The sequence below is a fragment of the Pseudorasbora parva genome, chromosome 10 (assembly GCF_024679245.1).
Source record: "Pseudorasbora parva isolate DD20220531a chromosome 10, ASM2467924v1, whole genome shotgun sequence".
Classification (NCBI taxonomy): Eukaryota; Metazoa; Chordata; class Actinopteri; order Cypriniformes; family Gobionidae; genus Pseudorasbora; species Pseudorasbora parva.
In genome coordinates, this window is record NC_090181.1 from 7,950,598 (window position 1) to 7,966,317 (window position 15,720).

The following is a 15,720-nucleotide window of genomic DNA, read 5'->3' on the forward strand; positions in this document are numbered from 1 at the left end:
GCTGTTTCCAGGCAACAACAAAACACTGTCGTTGCCCGATAGATGTTTTTCAACCTATTTATATGGTTAAAGATAGATTTTTCTAGTCATAAACTGTATTAGGATGCTCCATCAATAATCTAACGTTACATCAGATTAGATAAGTATAAAATCCACGTTTTTGAACTGCTGCCTGTTGGTCCGAAAGTACAACGTTATATATTTTGGCTGAGATATCCAGAGAGGATGAAGAACTACAAAGAACTTGTCAACGAAGTAACAAGGCTCCTGGACGAGTTTCAAGAAGACAAACAATGCATTGACAGTTATACGCAGGATGCCACCAAAGATCTTAAGGTAACAGTTATAAAGAATGTCTATTTTTCCTCCATACATATCTCCATGTGTTTTATTAAAGAAATCATCATATTCTCATGTCTTCTGTCGTTCAGAATCTTTCCTCTGCTGACCAGAAGTTCATTATTGATACTTTGTATGGATGTATCACGCACAAAAAGCTTTTGGATGTTGTGGTCAACATCTTTTACATGCAGCAGGGACACATTTTATTCAGAGCGGACCGAAACCTGTTCATTGGTAAGTGTATCTTGTTGATGTTAGTACAAATATACTGTAATTTACAAGCTTAAACTGCTATTGCTATTTTTTTAAATCTTACTATATCACCCAACGGCTGTTTCTTTTTAGTATCTTAAGGGACAGTCTACCCAAAAATGACAGTTTTGTCATAATTTACTCACCCTCATGTTGTTCCAAACCTGTATGGGTTTCTTTCCTCTGAACACAAAAGAAGATATTTTGAAGAATGTTGGTAGTCAAACATTTGTTGACACCCATTGACTTCCATATTTGGGAAAACAAAGTTACAATTTATATTGTGTCCTTATTACATGTTATATTACCATAGTAATAACAGATAATTATGCATGATTACATGCAACTTACTCTAAACCCTAATCCTAACCCTATAGTAAGTACATGCGGAAGACACAACTACGGAAGTCAATGGGTGCCGTCAACGGTCTGGTTACTAACATTCTTTAAAATATATTATTTTGTGTACAACATTTAAAGAAGGAAGAAACTCATACAGGTTTGGAACAACTTGAGACAAAATTTTAATTTTGGGGTGAACTATCCCTTTACTTTATGCCAGACATTCCAAAAGGTAACCAATCTTCTTTGGTCTTGTTTGGTTTTGTCAGTTGTCTGTTATCTTGCCATGTTCCATCTTGATGATCTTGGCCTGGAGCATTTCGGTAGAATTATCAAGTCTCTAGACATCTCAAAAATGCACAAAGTAAGCAAAGCACATACATAATGAGATTTAAGAATTAGATTTTGGCCTGCTAAACATTTTAAATTACAGTGAAATTCAATCATGAACTAAAGTATTTCAACATTGTATGATATATTTCCTCATCTTTTGCTTTCCGTCTCTGTTATGGTGCAAATGTTCTGTCCGGTACCTCAGTTCCTGAGTTTTTTCTTTAACGTCAGCAACCTCACAACACATATCAAGAGGGAATGGATTCACATTTATGATGCTGCCCTCGTAGAAAATAACTGGATCACACCACTGCTGAGGTAAAATTATAATAATAATAAAAAAGGAAATGTATTAGAGCTGTAAATCACATTATTTTACATTATGGTGCGTATGTACACTTGATAGGTTTAGCTGATGAGACCGAAAGAAGGATTAAAGATTTTAAATTGTGAAAAATGTTTGTAAGACATTAATTGAATTAGGAATATTAATTATGTGGATGTTGTTAGGAGTCATTAAATTATTAATGAGAGTACGAATTCTATCCACCATCGCTGTAGGCTTGAAGAGGTGTGGTATGGTTTTGCCTGATGCTAGAACACAAAACTAATCTACCCTGTTCTGAACAAGACAGGTTTTGCACGTTAAGATCTGTTATTTATTGATGGTTGTTAGTAAGCATTGTGCAGAAATCCTTCTTCTTCTTCTTAGATGGTGCAATGAGATTGAGATTCTGCTGGATCAGCTTGCCAAAAAAATGGGCAGAGGAAATCTGCCAAAAAAAATTCCCAGGAAAAACACAGAACCCAGGGAGTTTGTTCTGACCCAGCCCAAAGCTCGACCACTCCCTGCTCCTGAAGTCATTCCACAGCAGGACAAGCCCAAGCCGGCAAGTATCAAAATAAACACTTGAAATAATGGAGTATGTGTTTTATGAGTCAGTCATTTTTTTAATCTATTATAAAACACCTCAACTCTTTTTACTCAGTCATCACTGTATTATTGCATAATTGATTTTTTGGTAAAAGGCTATTCATTTTTGTTTTATTATTATTATTTTGTAAACACATTTTCAAGGCTATTTAATGTTACAAACCTTTAGAAACATACTGTGTGTTTTTATTTTCGGCAGTGACACAGATATCAGAACAATAATCACATTATAACAGTAGTTCTCAACCAGGAGGCCGGGGCCAAATAGGGGGCCTCAGAACATTTCCAAGGGGGTCGCAGGATGACTATTTAAATTAAAATGTTTATTATTAATATATTAAAATAATCTATCTCTAATCTAAATTAAAATGTTAGAAAGAAGCTATCAGTAACTATTAAATCAAAAACTAACAACATAAGCAAAAAAAAAATATATTGTTTTAAACAGGGAGAAAAAGGACAGCAGAAAAAATATATATTTTAGCCTTTATAGGGGGAGGGGGTGGGGTGGCCTTTAAGTCAAAGAGGCTGAGAACTACTGCGTTATGACATACAGACATTGTTTAATTCAGATTGTAAAACTATGATGATTGTGGCATTTGCCTCTCTCAGGTACCAGTCACAACTCACAGATCTCCAAAAGAACCAGAGATTCTGGATGAGATGAGACAGAGGAACCGACAAAAAGCTTTAGTAAGCCCAAACAGAGACATACTGGAAAACTGCTTTTAATTTTATTTATCATTATTTACTTTGTGTTCAGATCTTACCTCATGGTGTACCTCATTTACTCCATTAGAAAGTCCTGAATGAAGCGAACTCTCAGCAATTCCGATGCGCAAACCCACAGAAGTCTGAGAAAACTCAAGTTAGTGTCTTACAGCACTATTGAATACATCAGCTAAGTCTTTTCTTTAACGCCACATAACGCTACAGAATTTGATGAATTATTTTTTTGCACAGAACGTAATATCCCAGATCCTTCAAAGCCATGATGCAGAACTCAAATTTGACCAGCTTTATACTTCTGGCAGCCCCGCCACCCAAAAGGTAATTCTGACTCGAACAAAAAAGTTTCTTGACACATGCACCATATGCTTTTTAAATTTTTCGGAGCATTTTTGTGCAGTGAAATAGTGAATTTAAATTTTGTGAATTTATTTACTATGACACAGACAAACAGCGTACCTGTCAGACTGAACACAACAGCCATACTGCGAGAGGGAGCTTTATATAATCGTCAACTGGAAGAAGCGTTACAAAGGTAAAGTCACAGAACTCCTCAATGGGAATCAGATTTAGTTATTTTTCTTTGTGTAATCACAAATTAATTTTGGACTAATTATTGGACTAATTATTAACCATTATCTCAAAGCATTGAAAACCAACTAATAGCATAAGTAATCATTCTACAAAAAATAAAAATAAAATTCTGTCATCATTTACTTTCATATTTACAAACTGTTTTTTTGTCCATGAAACACATGAGATGTTCATGGTGCTCTTTTCCATATAAAGACAATGAATGTCAATGGATGTTGTTTAATAAAAAAATTTTTTTTTAAAAAGCACCATAAATTGTCTATATGACAAAATGTATAAATATTTACATTTTGCACTATTTCTGTCACTACTCATTTGAATGAAACAGCTTCTTTTCAGCTTCTCATATAACTTTTAATGAAAATATTTGTCTGATCTCAAATATTTGACCAAATAGTATGCATATATGAATGAAAGGTAAAAGTTCTGGTTGATGGGATAATACATATAAAGCTAGTTTGACCCATCCCAAGACTTCTGAAACTATCCATTGAGCAAGGTACAAATTGAAATGAGAAAATCTCAAAACTCATTTGCATATATTTAAATATAGTGCATGAAAACACATCACGTGGACTTCATTTGTGGTTATTTTAGGGTGACTTAGAAAATCATGAGATAGATGTGAGATTTTTGGGTAAAATAACACTTCAAGTTTTCAACTGTAATATAAGAAAAATCCTGGTGTGTTCTGACATATATGTATTTGTTTGTTCAGATTCGAGCAATTGTCACTAGGTGCAAGCGAGCCGTCTGCGTTCATGCAGTGGCAGAAGGAGATGAAGGACAAGGATCTACAGGAGGAACTAGCTGAACTGGAGCGCCGAAGACTGGAGGGACGGATCAGTCATGAAGAGGCGGTTCTTGCACGAGAACGCGTATTGGAGCGTAACCATCATAAAGCTCAGCAGACTAAAGAGGAGGTGATCTCATAACAAACATCAGTGTTTGCAGAAATACATGACTCAGTCTGTATTATGTTTATGTTGATGTAATGTGTGATTGGTTCAGACTGCACAGCTCATGCGCAAGTATGCAGAGAAACGTCTGAAGGAGGAGAAGGAAATGAGAGAGCTCGTGCAACAAGTGGCAGATGGTCACAAGAACTCCAAAGCCGCCAAAGCTAAGCTACAAGAAATCAAACAACGAATAGGTACAAAGATTGTGGATGATACGTTTGGCAGAATATTTTCACAAGCCATGAAACAACAATGAAACACCTTTTGTCCGGAGCAGTTAAGGAAGTCTCGGAGCAGAGCAGGGAACTCCTCTGCCAGGCTCTGGAGGAAGCTCAGGCTGAGCTAAGCAGGAAGATGGAGCTCATCCGTCAGATTCGTGCTTTTGAGTCAGTCTCTCTGGTCAGACAAAACTTTGTGGATGACACTGAGGTTAGTGCATCATCTTATTAAAAATAGAATAAAATGATATACACTACTAGCCAGAAGTTTTGTATCACTGCCTATGGGGATGAAAAAGAAAGTATGCATCATTATGATCTAACCCTTGTTTTGTAATGTTACTCAGACTGCAGGTCATGATTTGCTGTGTGAGATGTCTCTGGCGGAGCTGCGGGAGCGTTTGGCACTCCTGAGAGAGTCAGAACAGTGTGAGCTTGAGGACAGAAGACAGCGCATCTTTCAGGAGAAACAGCTCAAAGAGCAGCTACTGCTAGAACAGCTGGACAACATCGCTCTACGCAGAAGTCTGGCAGAACAGGCTGCTTTGCGCAGGTAACATACCGGTCCAATCACATCTGTTCCTGCATCAACCTACAGTCAGGTCTAAAAGAACATTTCAGACATTAAAAATGTTTCTTTTTTCTATTTAAACTCTATTTAAAATGAAAGGAAGACAGATAAAATTGATAAGAAATATTGAAGATGTTGCATTATTTCTAAGACACTATTTAAATCAGTAAACTCCTTTGTACAAAAGGTCAGACTGCTTTCTTTGAAATTCATGAAGACTTTCTATCATAGTACTTGTCAGAATTACAAATGATCTACATGTGTTTTCTGACTGTGGTTGTATTTCTTCACTAAAACTGCTTGACTAAAAGTGCTGGCTTTAACACTCAGCATATTCTTCCTGACAGGCTTAACATTTGGGTTCGCACAGGCACTGGCCTGGTTCAGATACTCCCTCTTAGATCACTATGACTTTCTTTGGGTAGAGGAACAGAACTCTTGTTGCATAAATAAAGCCATTATGTTAGGACATCATGTTAGAAATTAGGTCATAAGTACTAGTATGACTAACTAGCGTTTAATCAAGGGGCATTCAGTCTAACTCTTATTATCAAATTAAACCAAACTACTTTTTAATGTTTTTTATTCGAAAAAAATGTGATGACTAACTTGTAAGACTAGTTTAAGCAGTTAATGCAACATGCCCCTGATCTTACAATGGTAAACTATGGTGTGCCACAAGGCTCTGTATTAGGATTATTTCAGGTTTCGTTCAAGCATACAGAGTTCATTCCAGTTTAAGTGTCACTGTCATCAAAGCAAGAAAGGAGACCAACCAAATACAAATTCATGTTAATTACTTTAATTATCTTTTATGCTGCTAATGTAACTTATAAAGAAAACATTTGAATGAAATTAGAAAAATGCTAAAGTATTTTCCATAGTGGTCTCAGACATTTGGACTCCACAGTAATTATACATATGAATGATTATATACCGATCTGGCAAAACATTATGACATTATAACATTACGGTGAAGTGAATAACACAGATTATCTGTTCATCACGGCACCTGTTAGTGGGCGGGATATATTAGGCAGTAAGTGAACATTTTGTCCTAAAAGTTGATGTGTTAGAAGCAGGAAAAATGGGCAAGCATAAGGATTTGTGTGAGGTTGACAAGGACTGGGTCAGAGCATCTCCAAAACTGCAGCTCTTTTTGGGTGTTCACAGTCAGTGCTCAGTATCTATCAAAAGTGCTCCAAGGAAGGAACAGTGGAGAACCAGAGACAGGGTCATGGGCGGCCAAGGCTTATTTAATGCACGTGGGGAATGAAGGCTGGCCTGTGTGGTCCGATCAAACGGATGAACTACTGTGGCTTAAATTGCGCAAGAAGTTAATGCTGACTCTGATATAAAGGTGTCAGAATACACAGTGCATCGCATTTTTTGCGTATGGGGCTGCATAGTCGCAGACCAGTCAGGGTGCCCATGCTGACCCCTGTCCATTGCCAAAAGCACCAAGTGGAAACGTGAGCATCAGAACTGGACCACGGAGCAATAGAAGAAGGTGGCCTAGTCTGATAAATCACATTTTCTTTTACATCACGTGGATGGATGGCCGGGTGCGTGTGCGTTGCTTACCTAAGGGAACACATGGCACCAGGATGCACTATGGGAAGAAGACAAGCTGGCGAAGGCAGTGTGATGCTTTGGGCAATGTTCTGCTGGGAAACCTTGGGTCCTGCCATCCATGTGGATGTTACTTTGAACCGTACCACCTACCTAAGCATTTTTGCAGACCATGTACACCCTTTCATGGAAACTGTATTTTCTGGTGGCTGTGGCCTCTTTCAGCGGTATAATACTCCTGCCACAAAGCAAAAATGGTTCAGGAATGGTTTGAAGAGGACAACGAGGTGTTGAATTGGCCTCCAAATTCCCCAGATCGCAATCCAATCGAGCATCTGTTGGATGTGCGGAACAAACAAATCTGATCCATGGAGGCTCCACATCGCAACTTTTTAGGACTTAAATGATCTACTGCAAACATCTTAGTGCCAGATACCACAGCTCACCTTCAGGGGTCTAGGGGAGTCCATGCCACAACAGGTCAGGGCTGTTTTGGAAGAAAAAGGGGAACCAACACAATATTAGGTCATAATGTTATTTCTGATATTATGTTGAGTTAAATGTGGAAAAGAAGGGCTGAATGATTTCTGTTTTCAGCCAAGAGGAGAAAAGGATGAGAAGTGAACTGCGGGAGGCTGTCAGAAGAGATGAGAGAGTGCTGGCCCTACAGAAGACCCTGGAGCAAAAACAACAGGAAAGACAGAAGAGAAAGACAGAAAAAAACATTACAAAGAAAAATGAACAGGTGCTTCCACTCACAGTGAAGACTTCCCTCAAAAAGGTGAGACGAGACTAGAATACAATCCAGATATCACAAATTTTGCCACAGTAACAGAACAGACACTTATTATTGTGTTATCTTTCTCCATTAAATGATACAAGCAGCAGGTTCTTGAGGAACAGCACTGGCAGGAGTTGGAGCGCAATTTGGAACAACAAATTAATGGTGCTGGTCAGAACCACAGGCGAGTTTTCTGATGAGTATTACAATGTAAAAAAAAGCTATTTATATTGTAAGAATACATCTAGGCAAATTAAATAGTAAATGATACTTGGTATATAAGATGTCATCTATATTTTAAGTAGCTTTTTTTAGATCATCTAACAGGTTTGGCTGGCAGTTACAGTTAAGTGAACAATGTTTTGGGTGTGGAAAGTCACGCAAGTTATTGGATTATATTTTTCCATACTGAAATATTTCTAATCAAAATACTACACTAACAAAGAGCCTTCTCTGTATCGCAAAGACACACATACTAAATAAGGACATCAGAATAAATCAGTTTAGTACAACTTTTTAATGTTGTTCTATTTCATTTTAACAGAATTATTGCTAATATCTTTTCCCATTACATTAATGCCCAGAGAGAGAAAAAAAGTAGTGGTTGATGAAGAGTGAATTACTCTAAAGCAACTGAAAAAGAACAGTTTCATCTAAAAGAAAAAAAATGTATTGCACAAAAGTACTATAACAACATGAATCAACTTGTAAATAATAATCTACAACAGCATTTAGTGGAATGTATTGTGTGATTGAGCTTAAACATTTAGATGTGTACATAAATGAATCAAAGATATTAAATCACAAATTCACCCTAACTAGACATTTTCATTCACATCATACCCTAGTGTTTCATAGTGCTCGGACCTTATAAATCACATTTTAAACTACTTGATTCAGTACAACAGTTTAAAGATTAAACCATTAGTGTCTAATATGAAGATTTTTAAATGTTAATTAAAAATATAAACGTTTAACTTTATAAAACCATTCAGTCCAAAAATACAAAAAAATCCAGTTTCTTCTGCATCTTCACCTACTGATACTTAAAAAGAGCAGAAAACATGCACCCGTTTTCATACCACAGACAAAACTTACTATCATATAACATTATTCTGTGATATGAAAGAAGAAAACTGTTAAACTGAAATGATGCAGCTGCAGTGGGACAAAATCTTAAAGTGCTTCATTGTAGTGGTTACATCATGAGTGGTTATTACAGACAACTAGAAGTACAAAACATGATACACAACCTAAATTAAGATTCTAAATGTATTGGGCCATCATTCAGTCAATCAACTACAGGACTGTTATCTAAAATGCAATTAAGACAGTTTACGAAAAGTTACAACTTTTGTCTGATTATAGTTGTTTGGTCAAGCTAGAACAAACAAGAGAGGCAATGTATACATTCTCATACACATTCTCCTGACCCTCGATATGGATCAATAAAAGGGTGAGAGGGAGTTTATCTCCTTATGAGTCCCAAGGACGTTTCATCCTTTCATAACAGATCATTAATCAAAAGAGATGTCTCACGCCTCATTAATTCACCAGGCTTTTGGGTTCATCTTCTCCCTGAAGGACATCCTTAGTTTGTTCCTGGGGGCCGGCACAGGTGGCTGAGGGACCTGACTGTATTCTTTCACAGGATTTTCTGGTATTTCTGATTCATCATCTCTTTTTTGCGGGACAGAAGTGTGCTGACAAGGCTCGATCTGTCCAAGAGGTGCGTTTTTGCGTGTTGATGCGTGGCTCTTCTGCAACTGCTGAATGATGGCAGAGAATTTAGCATCCAGCGAGGGTCGCCCTGTCCGAGGCCTCGCCCCCTTACAGTTCTCTTTCTCCTGATTGGATAAGACGCTGGTAAACGGTAATTTATCTGGAGGGGGTGGAGGAGCTCTCCTCTTCGTTTTATTGCTTGTGATGGGACTCGTAATAGACGGATTGCTTTCTTTACCTGGTGACAGAACCGTTTTTTGTACCACCATTGGCCGGGATCCTTCAAACAACGCTCCCCAATGAGGGAGCTCTGTGTCCTCCTCCTGACCAATGAGAAAGCGGCCATCAGTTTCCTCAATCTTATTGTGAATTATGTCAGTCAAGCTCTCAAATTTCCCAGGGGACCCGATGCCTGAAAAGAATACATTATTAAACAAACAATGAACACAGAAATAACTTGTTACTCATTCAGTCTAACAAAAGCAGTATAAGTCATTCTTATATTATAAATGACACGATGTTCTTGATTACTCACTCAGATCATTATAAACAGAGTCAGCTTGCTTCGTAAGAAAGAGCGGGGGTTTTCGTGGTGACAAAACCTCAATTTCCATGAGCTTGTCACATGAATGTTGCCACTGACCTAAAGAATAGCGTTCATAATAAAAATTTAACACATACAAACTGTAGTAAAATTATTTTGCTTTGATTTCTGACAACGGTAGTTGAACTCACTCTGGTCATAAATGTGCTGCCAGAGGGCATCCAGCCACTCCTGCAAGATGTCAGGATTTTCAGCAATGAACACATGACTGACGGCTTCTTTATTTCCCGGGTTTATCAGGTTAAGTTTACAGCCAGTCCTCTGGTGGTCCTTTTCCACACAAATACGGGTCTCCTGCATGAACACACACAATCTCTGTATGCACTACATATTTTATGATCATCACGAATAGTAAAGCTTAGGCAGTTATTTGCTATTATTGCCATAACCTATAACACTAACCACATTTAAATTACTGTTAGGCAAGGCAGGTTTATTTATATAGCACACTTCATACATTATGATGGCAAGGGTGGTGAACCCTAGTCCTGGAGAGTCACATGCTTTACGTAGAATAAAGAATTAAATTAAATCACAAAATAAAAGTAAGGAAAATTAAAAGAGTTACAAAAAGGAATTAAGAGACACAAAGATGAAACAGTTATAAAAGGAAATAAAAGAGAAATGATGATACATAGATAGACTTCACATCTTATAAAACATTTCAGCTTATATTTAATTATTTCCTCACTTACTCTTGGACTTCCCCATACTGGTCATCTCTTTCTCTGTGGATTTCTTTCACAGTGCCTAAATAATTTGTCGGACTTCTCCAGCAGAGCCGATCTTTCACCTAAAATCAGCCAGGCAGGGCCGGGCTATTTTAATCCACACTCTGATTAATCACCCACGTAGCTTCAATTTCTCTTCCAGAAACTTCTTAACCATGCTATATTAACGCTTGCAAGAACCAATGAGGTTCATTCTCACATTACGCAGCACATTTGAGCTTTCTCAAGAACCAATGAGGTTTGTTTTCATGCATCAAACAAATATGGATGACCTTCTGTTCATGTTCGCTGATCAATGTTTATTTGTAACTAAAAGCCTCAATTTAATCTGTTCATCATATAAAGTGATTGACCACATTGACTGTTTAGTCAATTTTCTGAAGAAAACTCAGTGTGGTAGTTGTGTAGCTATCAATGGAGAGTAAAAAACTGGCTCAGATTTTATTAAAAAGATCTTCTTTTGTGTTCCAGAGATGATCGAAAGTCTTACAGGGTTGGAGCGACATGAGGGCGACTAATTTATTTTTAATAAGTTAAAAGAAAAAGTAAAAGAAAAAAGAAAGAAAAAAAGAGCCTTTTTTAATTTTCATGTTTCTTACCTTGTTTATGGGAATAATGAGGCTGGGCTCCACTTTAGCTTGAATCTCTTCAGGAGAGTAATAGCATGATATCTGTCCAGCCTTCAGCACACAATGTAACTTGCAGCGACGTTGCAAACCCTCAATGCTTAGCTAAATGGAAAAACAAAATGTAATTTCATTTCATTTCTAAATGCTGATTTGAGTCATTATGGCATATATTTTTCCTAGAAAAAGACCAGTTGATGTCTTACCTGTTGGCTCAGGTAACTGCTCATCATGTCTTGTGTCATGCAGTCAGGTTGTGCCACCAGCTGACAGCACAGGTTTCCGTACAGCGGCAGCCATGACGAAGCCTCCACTGATAGACAAATGGCAAAAGGTCAATCTTAACCACTATGCCAGTCAATTATTAAAACGTAGCTTGTTTGTTCTTACCATTTTGCATGATTATAAGAGAATGAGACTGGAAAGATCCCTCTGCCTGCTCCAAACCCAGTGTTGTGTACGCCAACAATGAGTACCGTGCACCTCTGACACACAAAAAAAGTTTTTTGTTACATGCATTTCTCTAGTACTACGACAGAAATGAATTTAATTGTTAAGGTAATGGACATTATATCCATTCTTACATACAATGGTATTGGGTTGGACTGGAGAAAAGTATCTGGGTCTCCTCCATCCAGAAGAGGGCAGAGTTTCCTGCCTGAAGATCTGCCAAAAGAGGAGCGCAGCTTCCTGGCTAGTTTTTTCGGAGTCTTGACAAAGGTTGCTTCTTCCTCCAGTCCACAGCTATACAGCTCAAATGTCAGTTCAAAGTCCGGCTTCGCTTCAGAGCTGTTCAAATGATTGAAATTGAGCTCAGTACAGACTGCAGCCAGGCAGTTCCCTTTCTTTTAACAATAACAAATTTCACATAGTTCTCAAATTACTAGATTTGCAGAGTGGAATAGGGAAAGCTGAGAACTTACAAAATTTTGACACCTTCAAAGCAAATATCGGTCATTGAGGGGTCTGCAATAACCATTTCGGTGTCAAAAATCTCTGAGCCAATCTTTATCAAACAAAAGACTGCCAACCGCTGTGCATCTGTTGGGTTCAGATACGCATGATAGACATCAGGATAAATGACTAAATTAAGATATTTATTCAAATTTACACTACTGTTCAAAATGCTGTTTGGGTTGTATTCTTACATGTTTGGATTTGTTACATGTTTTTGAAAGAATTATTTTTATGCTCACCAAAGCTGCATTTAATTAAAATTATAATAATATTGTGCAATTTTAAAATTATGCTGCATTTACATCATTACTCCAATTTTCAGAAATAATTCTAACATGCTGATTTGCTGCTCAAAAACATGTTTCAATGCAGCTTAATATTTTTGTGGAAACTGATTTTTCTTCCAGATTAAAATAATTTCTTTTTTTTAAAACACAACAACAACATCTGACCTTTTGAACTGTAGTGCGCAAGCAAAACCATTCAATTAATTAAAATCGAAGTAGATAGAATATTTTTACATTTTTTATTATTTAATAATAAATAAGTTACAATATAATAGTTTGTATATTGTCACTCACTCCCTTTGCTGTTAAAATGTTCTGAATCTTTCCAAAACAATGGAATTCGCAGGCCTGTGAAAAAAAGAAAAAAGAAAAGTTAAAGAAACACTGAGATTATTACAAACAGGGTTATATGACAAAAAGAAAAGTTGATTCCTTACCAGATATGGCTACCTTTCCCTTACAAGGAATTTGATCCTGAGAGACTAAGTATCTAAAATAAAAATATAATTTGAATGACCATTTCATTGATTTATTTACATTAAAAATAAAACTCATACTCCCAGCAAAACACTTGCTGTTCTGACCTTCTGATGTCCTGGTGCTCTTTCCTCCTCTGGGCTTCACCCATGTAGGCTTTAATTCTGGCATTACAGGTTAACAGACTCCTGGAAGCGTCCAACACCTGCTCTTTTTTAGTGCTGGCAACCAGAAGCTTGTAAGCCCCGGCTCTCATTCGCATCTCAAACTCCAACTTCTCCTGAATATCACAGTCCTATTGGAAAATCCATCAGGAGAAATAAAGTAGCTTTATGGACAAGTGCTCTCAAAACAGTTCCGGGTGAAACAAATTCAGACAAGAGGAAGAAAATGACTCTACCACATGACTATTCTACGTTAACTCCTGATGCCGGTGCATGCTGATTTATGGAGAGATAAGGTATGGGCATTGGGCACTAATGGTCTGGACGTCAATGAATGGGAATGATGCAATAAAGTAATATAAAAATGGCTGAAGAGAAGAGGAGCTCACAACTTCAAAGGGTTAGTTCACCCCCCAAAAAACATTCCGTCAATAATTACTCACCCTTATGTCGTTCCAAACCTGTAAGACCTTTCATTTTCAGAACGCAAATGAAGATATTTTAACAATGCCTTTACTTCCTTTCTGGGCCTTGAAAGTTGCAAAGACGTTGCTGCCTTTGGGTGGTTCAGAAACCTCTCAGATTTCCTCAAAAATCCCTTAATTTGTGTAATGAAGACGAACAAAGGTCTTACAGGTTTGAAACAACATGAGAGTAAGGAATTAATGACAGAAATAATTTTATTTTGGAATCCATCCCTTTAAGTCCTAATTATCATGAGAGGAGTGGTAAATGGATTGATGAAAGTGAGTGGAAGTAATGGAAGTCTGAGTCATGTTTGGTGAATCTGTTCTTTTACAAATTAGATTCAATAAATATTTTACATAATAAAGCAAACGGAGGGACCCTTGTTTTAAAGGGATTTATCAATCAAAAATTACAATTCAGTCATCATTTACTCACCCTCAAGTTCTTACAAACCTGTATACATTTCTTTCTTCTACTGAACACAAAAGAAAATATTTTGAATAATGTCGGAAGCCTATTGACTTCCACAATTTGGAAACAATATGGAAAAATACTATGGAAGTCAAGGGGCCCATCAACTGTTTGGTTACCACATTCTTCAAAATAGGTTTGGAACAAATTTAGGGTAACTTAATGAGGACAAATTTCATTTTTGGGTGACCTATCCCTTTAATCATGTTTAACTTTAGATTATATTTAATTTTAAACGCCATAGTTTGTTAATAGCCATATTATTGGCTCTTTTATTTAAATGTTTCAGTATTCGTGAACAATTCGCTCAGGTTGGTTCTGAGAATCAGTTTAACAGATTTAATCAATCAATCAATCAACTTTATTTATATAGCGCTTTTACAATCACGATTGTGTCAAAGCAGCTTCACAGTGTCAAACAGGATAATATTGCGACAAAATTAGATTTGGCTGTACAGTCGTACTGGAGAAAACAGTAATGTTATCAGCTTATTTTAATTCATCATATAGCAACAATGTTGGCAGATCAGTATTTAAGTTTATAGAATTAAATAAGACCTAATTCATACATTTTATTTGTATAATAAGTTGAATAACTTTAATCATATTTTTAGTGTCCCTAATAGAAAGATCCGATTCACATTAAACGATTCGCCCACGAATTGAATATCGCAAAAGCGGGGGGTGAAGACTACCGTTAGTAGGACAAAAATATGCAAAACACTGACTAATTTTAGAGCTGTGTGATGAGGTTTCTGAATATAATAGGCAAAAATTATTAATTTAACTCATTTGGTCCGAGGAGAACATGGTATGAATACCGGTATGAATGAAACATGATCACAGTCTCCACACACAGACACACAGACTACCTTTAGTTTCTTAGAAGTTTGTCTTATGTATAACAAATGCATGTCTTGTATTATCTGCTGCGTGTCATGCACACTTGTGCATCGCTTCATATGTCTGTCTTTGGCCTGAGAAAATTATTGAATATAACGTTAACGGGTTAGCATTGAATAATAACAGACATGAAAAACCACACCGTGATTTTCAGCATAAACAGACTCACCTCATTTTGAAAAAACATGCTTTCTCTTATTTTCTTTCTCTTAATCTCCATTGCGAGGGAGGAACACGATGATACCGTGGATCGAGTGGCAATATTTCGTTTAAAATGTTGAATATCCCGCGGTGGATCCATACTGGCCTCTTCCTCAAGACAAGCCCCTCTCCGCACAACAAACCAACGGATTACACAAGCGCGAATCGACCAATCAGCGCCTTTCAAAGCTCTCCGTTGCGTATACAACAGTTGGGCGATACCATTTTTAAACTCTGTAAGGTTGGGGCATCGAAAAAACTAAATAGATGTGCTTAAATAAGTAGCACATTTATTTATACAATTGGTTAAATTCGTACTAATATTTTACATTTAGTACATTTTAAACTAGTTTATGGTAGTTATCATAACGTGTGTTTGTGTTAATGCTGTGATTGTGTGCTCTTCTCCCCCGTCTGTCTTTAAATAGGTTAAACTGACGGTCTGCCGCACTGCATTCTAATGAATGCTGAATGTTCTGACC

The 15,720-nt window shown here is 37.0% G+C and overlaps 2 protein-coding genes across 4 annotated transcripts in view; one reads left to right on the plus strand and one right to left on the minus strand.

Moving 5' to 3' along the window:
- The first annotated feature begins 14 nt into the window (after positions 1-14).
- cfap99 (cilia and flagella associated protein 99) lies at positions 15-8,138 on the plus strand. Its single transcript, XM_067455009.1, has 15 exons — positions 15-336; positions 432-576; positions 1,206-1,300; positions 1,475-1,587; positions 1,982-2,159; positions 2,816-2,896; positions 3,003-3,071; positions 3,167-3,253; positions 3,379-3,467; positions 4,245-4,449; positions 4,538-4,679; positions 4,763-4,914; positions 5,051-5,256; positions 7,444-7,627; positions 7,732-8,138. The coding sequence occupies exons 1-15, from the start codon at positions 226-228 to the stop codon at positions 7,822-7,824; spliced, it is 1,950 nt and encodes a 649-aa protein (XP_067311110.1). The 5' UTR covers positions 15-225; the 3' UTR covers positions 7,825-8,138.
- Positions 8,139-8,284: 146 nt separating this feature from the next.
- rtkn2 (rhotekin 2) overlaps positions 8,285-15,720 on the minus strand; it is a 35,731-nt gene continuing 28,295 nt past the window's right edge. The window contains exons 1-13 of one of the 3 annotated variants that reach the window (XM_067455011.1): positions 15,207-15,422; positions 15,007-15,111; positions 13,139-13,326; positions 12,992-13,044; positions 12,849-12,902; positions 12,234-12,351; positions 11,899-12,099; positions 11,701-11,795; positions 11,517-11,623; positions 11,284-11,415; positions 10,085-10,247; positions 9,885-9,992; positions 8,285-9,761 (exon numbers count right to left, since the gene is read on the minus strand). In XM_067455011.1, coding sequence (XP_067311112.1) covers positions 9,178-9,761; positions 9,885-9,992; positions 10,085-10,247; positions 11,284-11,415; positions 11,517-11,623; positions 11,701-11,795; positions 11,899-12,099; positions 12,234-12,351; positions 12,849-12,902; positions 12,992-13,044; positions 13,139-13,326; positions 15,007-15,111; positions 15,207-15,338 — 2,040 coding nt within the window. In that variant the 5' untranslated portion in view covers positions 15,339-15,422 and the 3' untranslated portion in view covers positions 8,285-9,177. Of the gene's footprint in view, positions 9,762-9,884; positions 9,993-10,084; positions 10,248-11,283; positions 11,416-11,516; positions 11,624-11,700; positions 11,796-11,898; positions 12,100-12,233; positions 12,352-12,848; positions 12,903-12,991; positions 13,045-13,138; positions 13,327-15,006; positions 15,112-15,206; positions 15,423-15,720 lie in introns of those variants that run through there. The other 2 variants (XM_067455012.1, XM_067455010.1) reach the window with 2 other exon arrangements.

Bases quoted from the DNA above. Each gene is read 5' to 3' on its own strand.
- cfap99 (XM_067455009.1), top strand. From the start codon at position 226: ATGAAGAACTACAAAGAACTTGTCAACGAAGTAACAAGGCTCCTGGAC. The intron at 337-431 runs GTAACAGTTATA...TCTGTCGTTCAG, and splicing joins ATGCCACCAAAGATCTTAAG to AATCTTTCCTCTGCTGACCA. The intron at 1,588-1,981 runs GTAAAATTATAA...TCTTCTTCTTAG, and splicing joins TGGATCACACCACTGCTGAG to ATGGTGCAATGAGATTGAGA.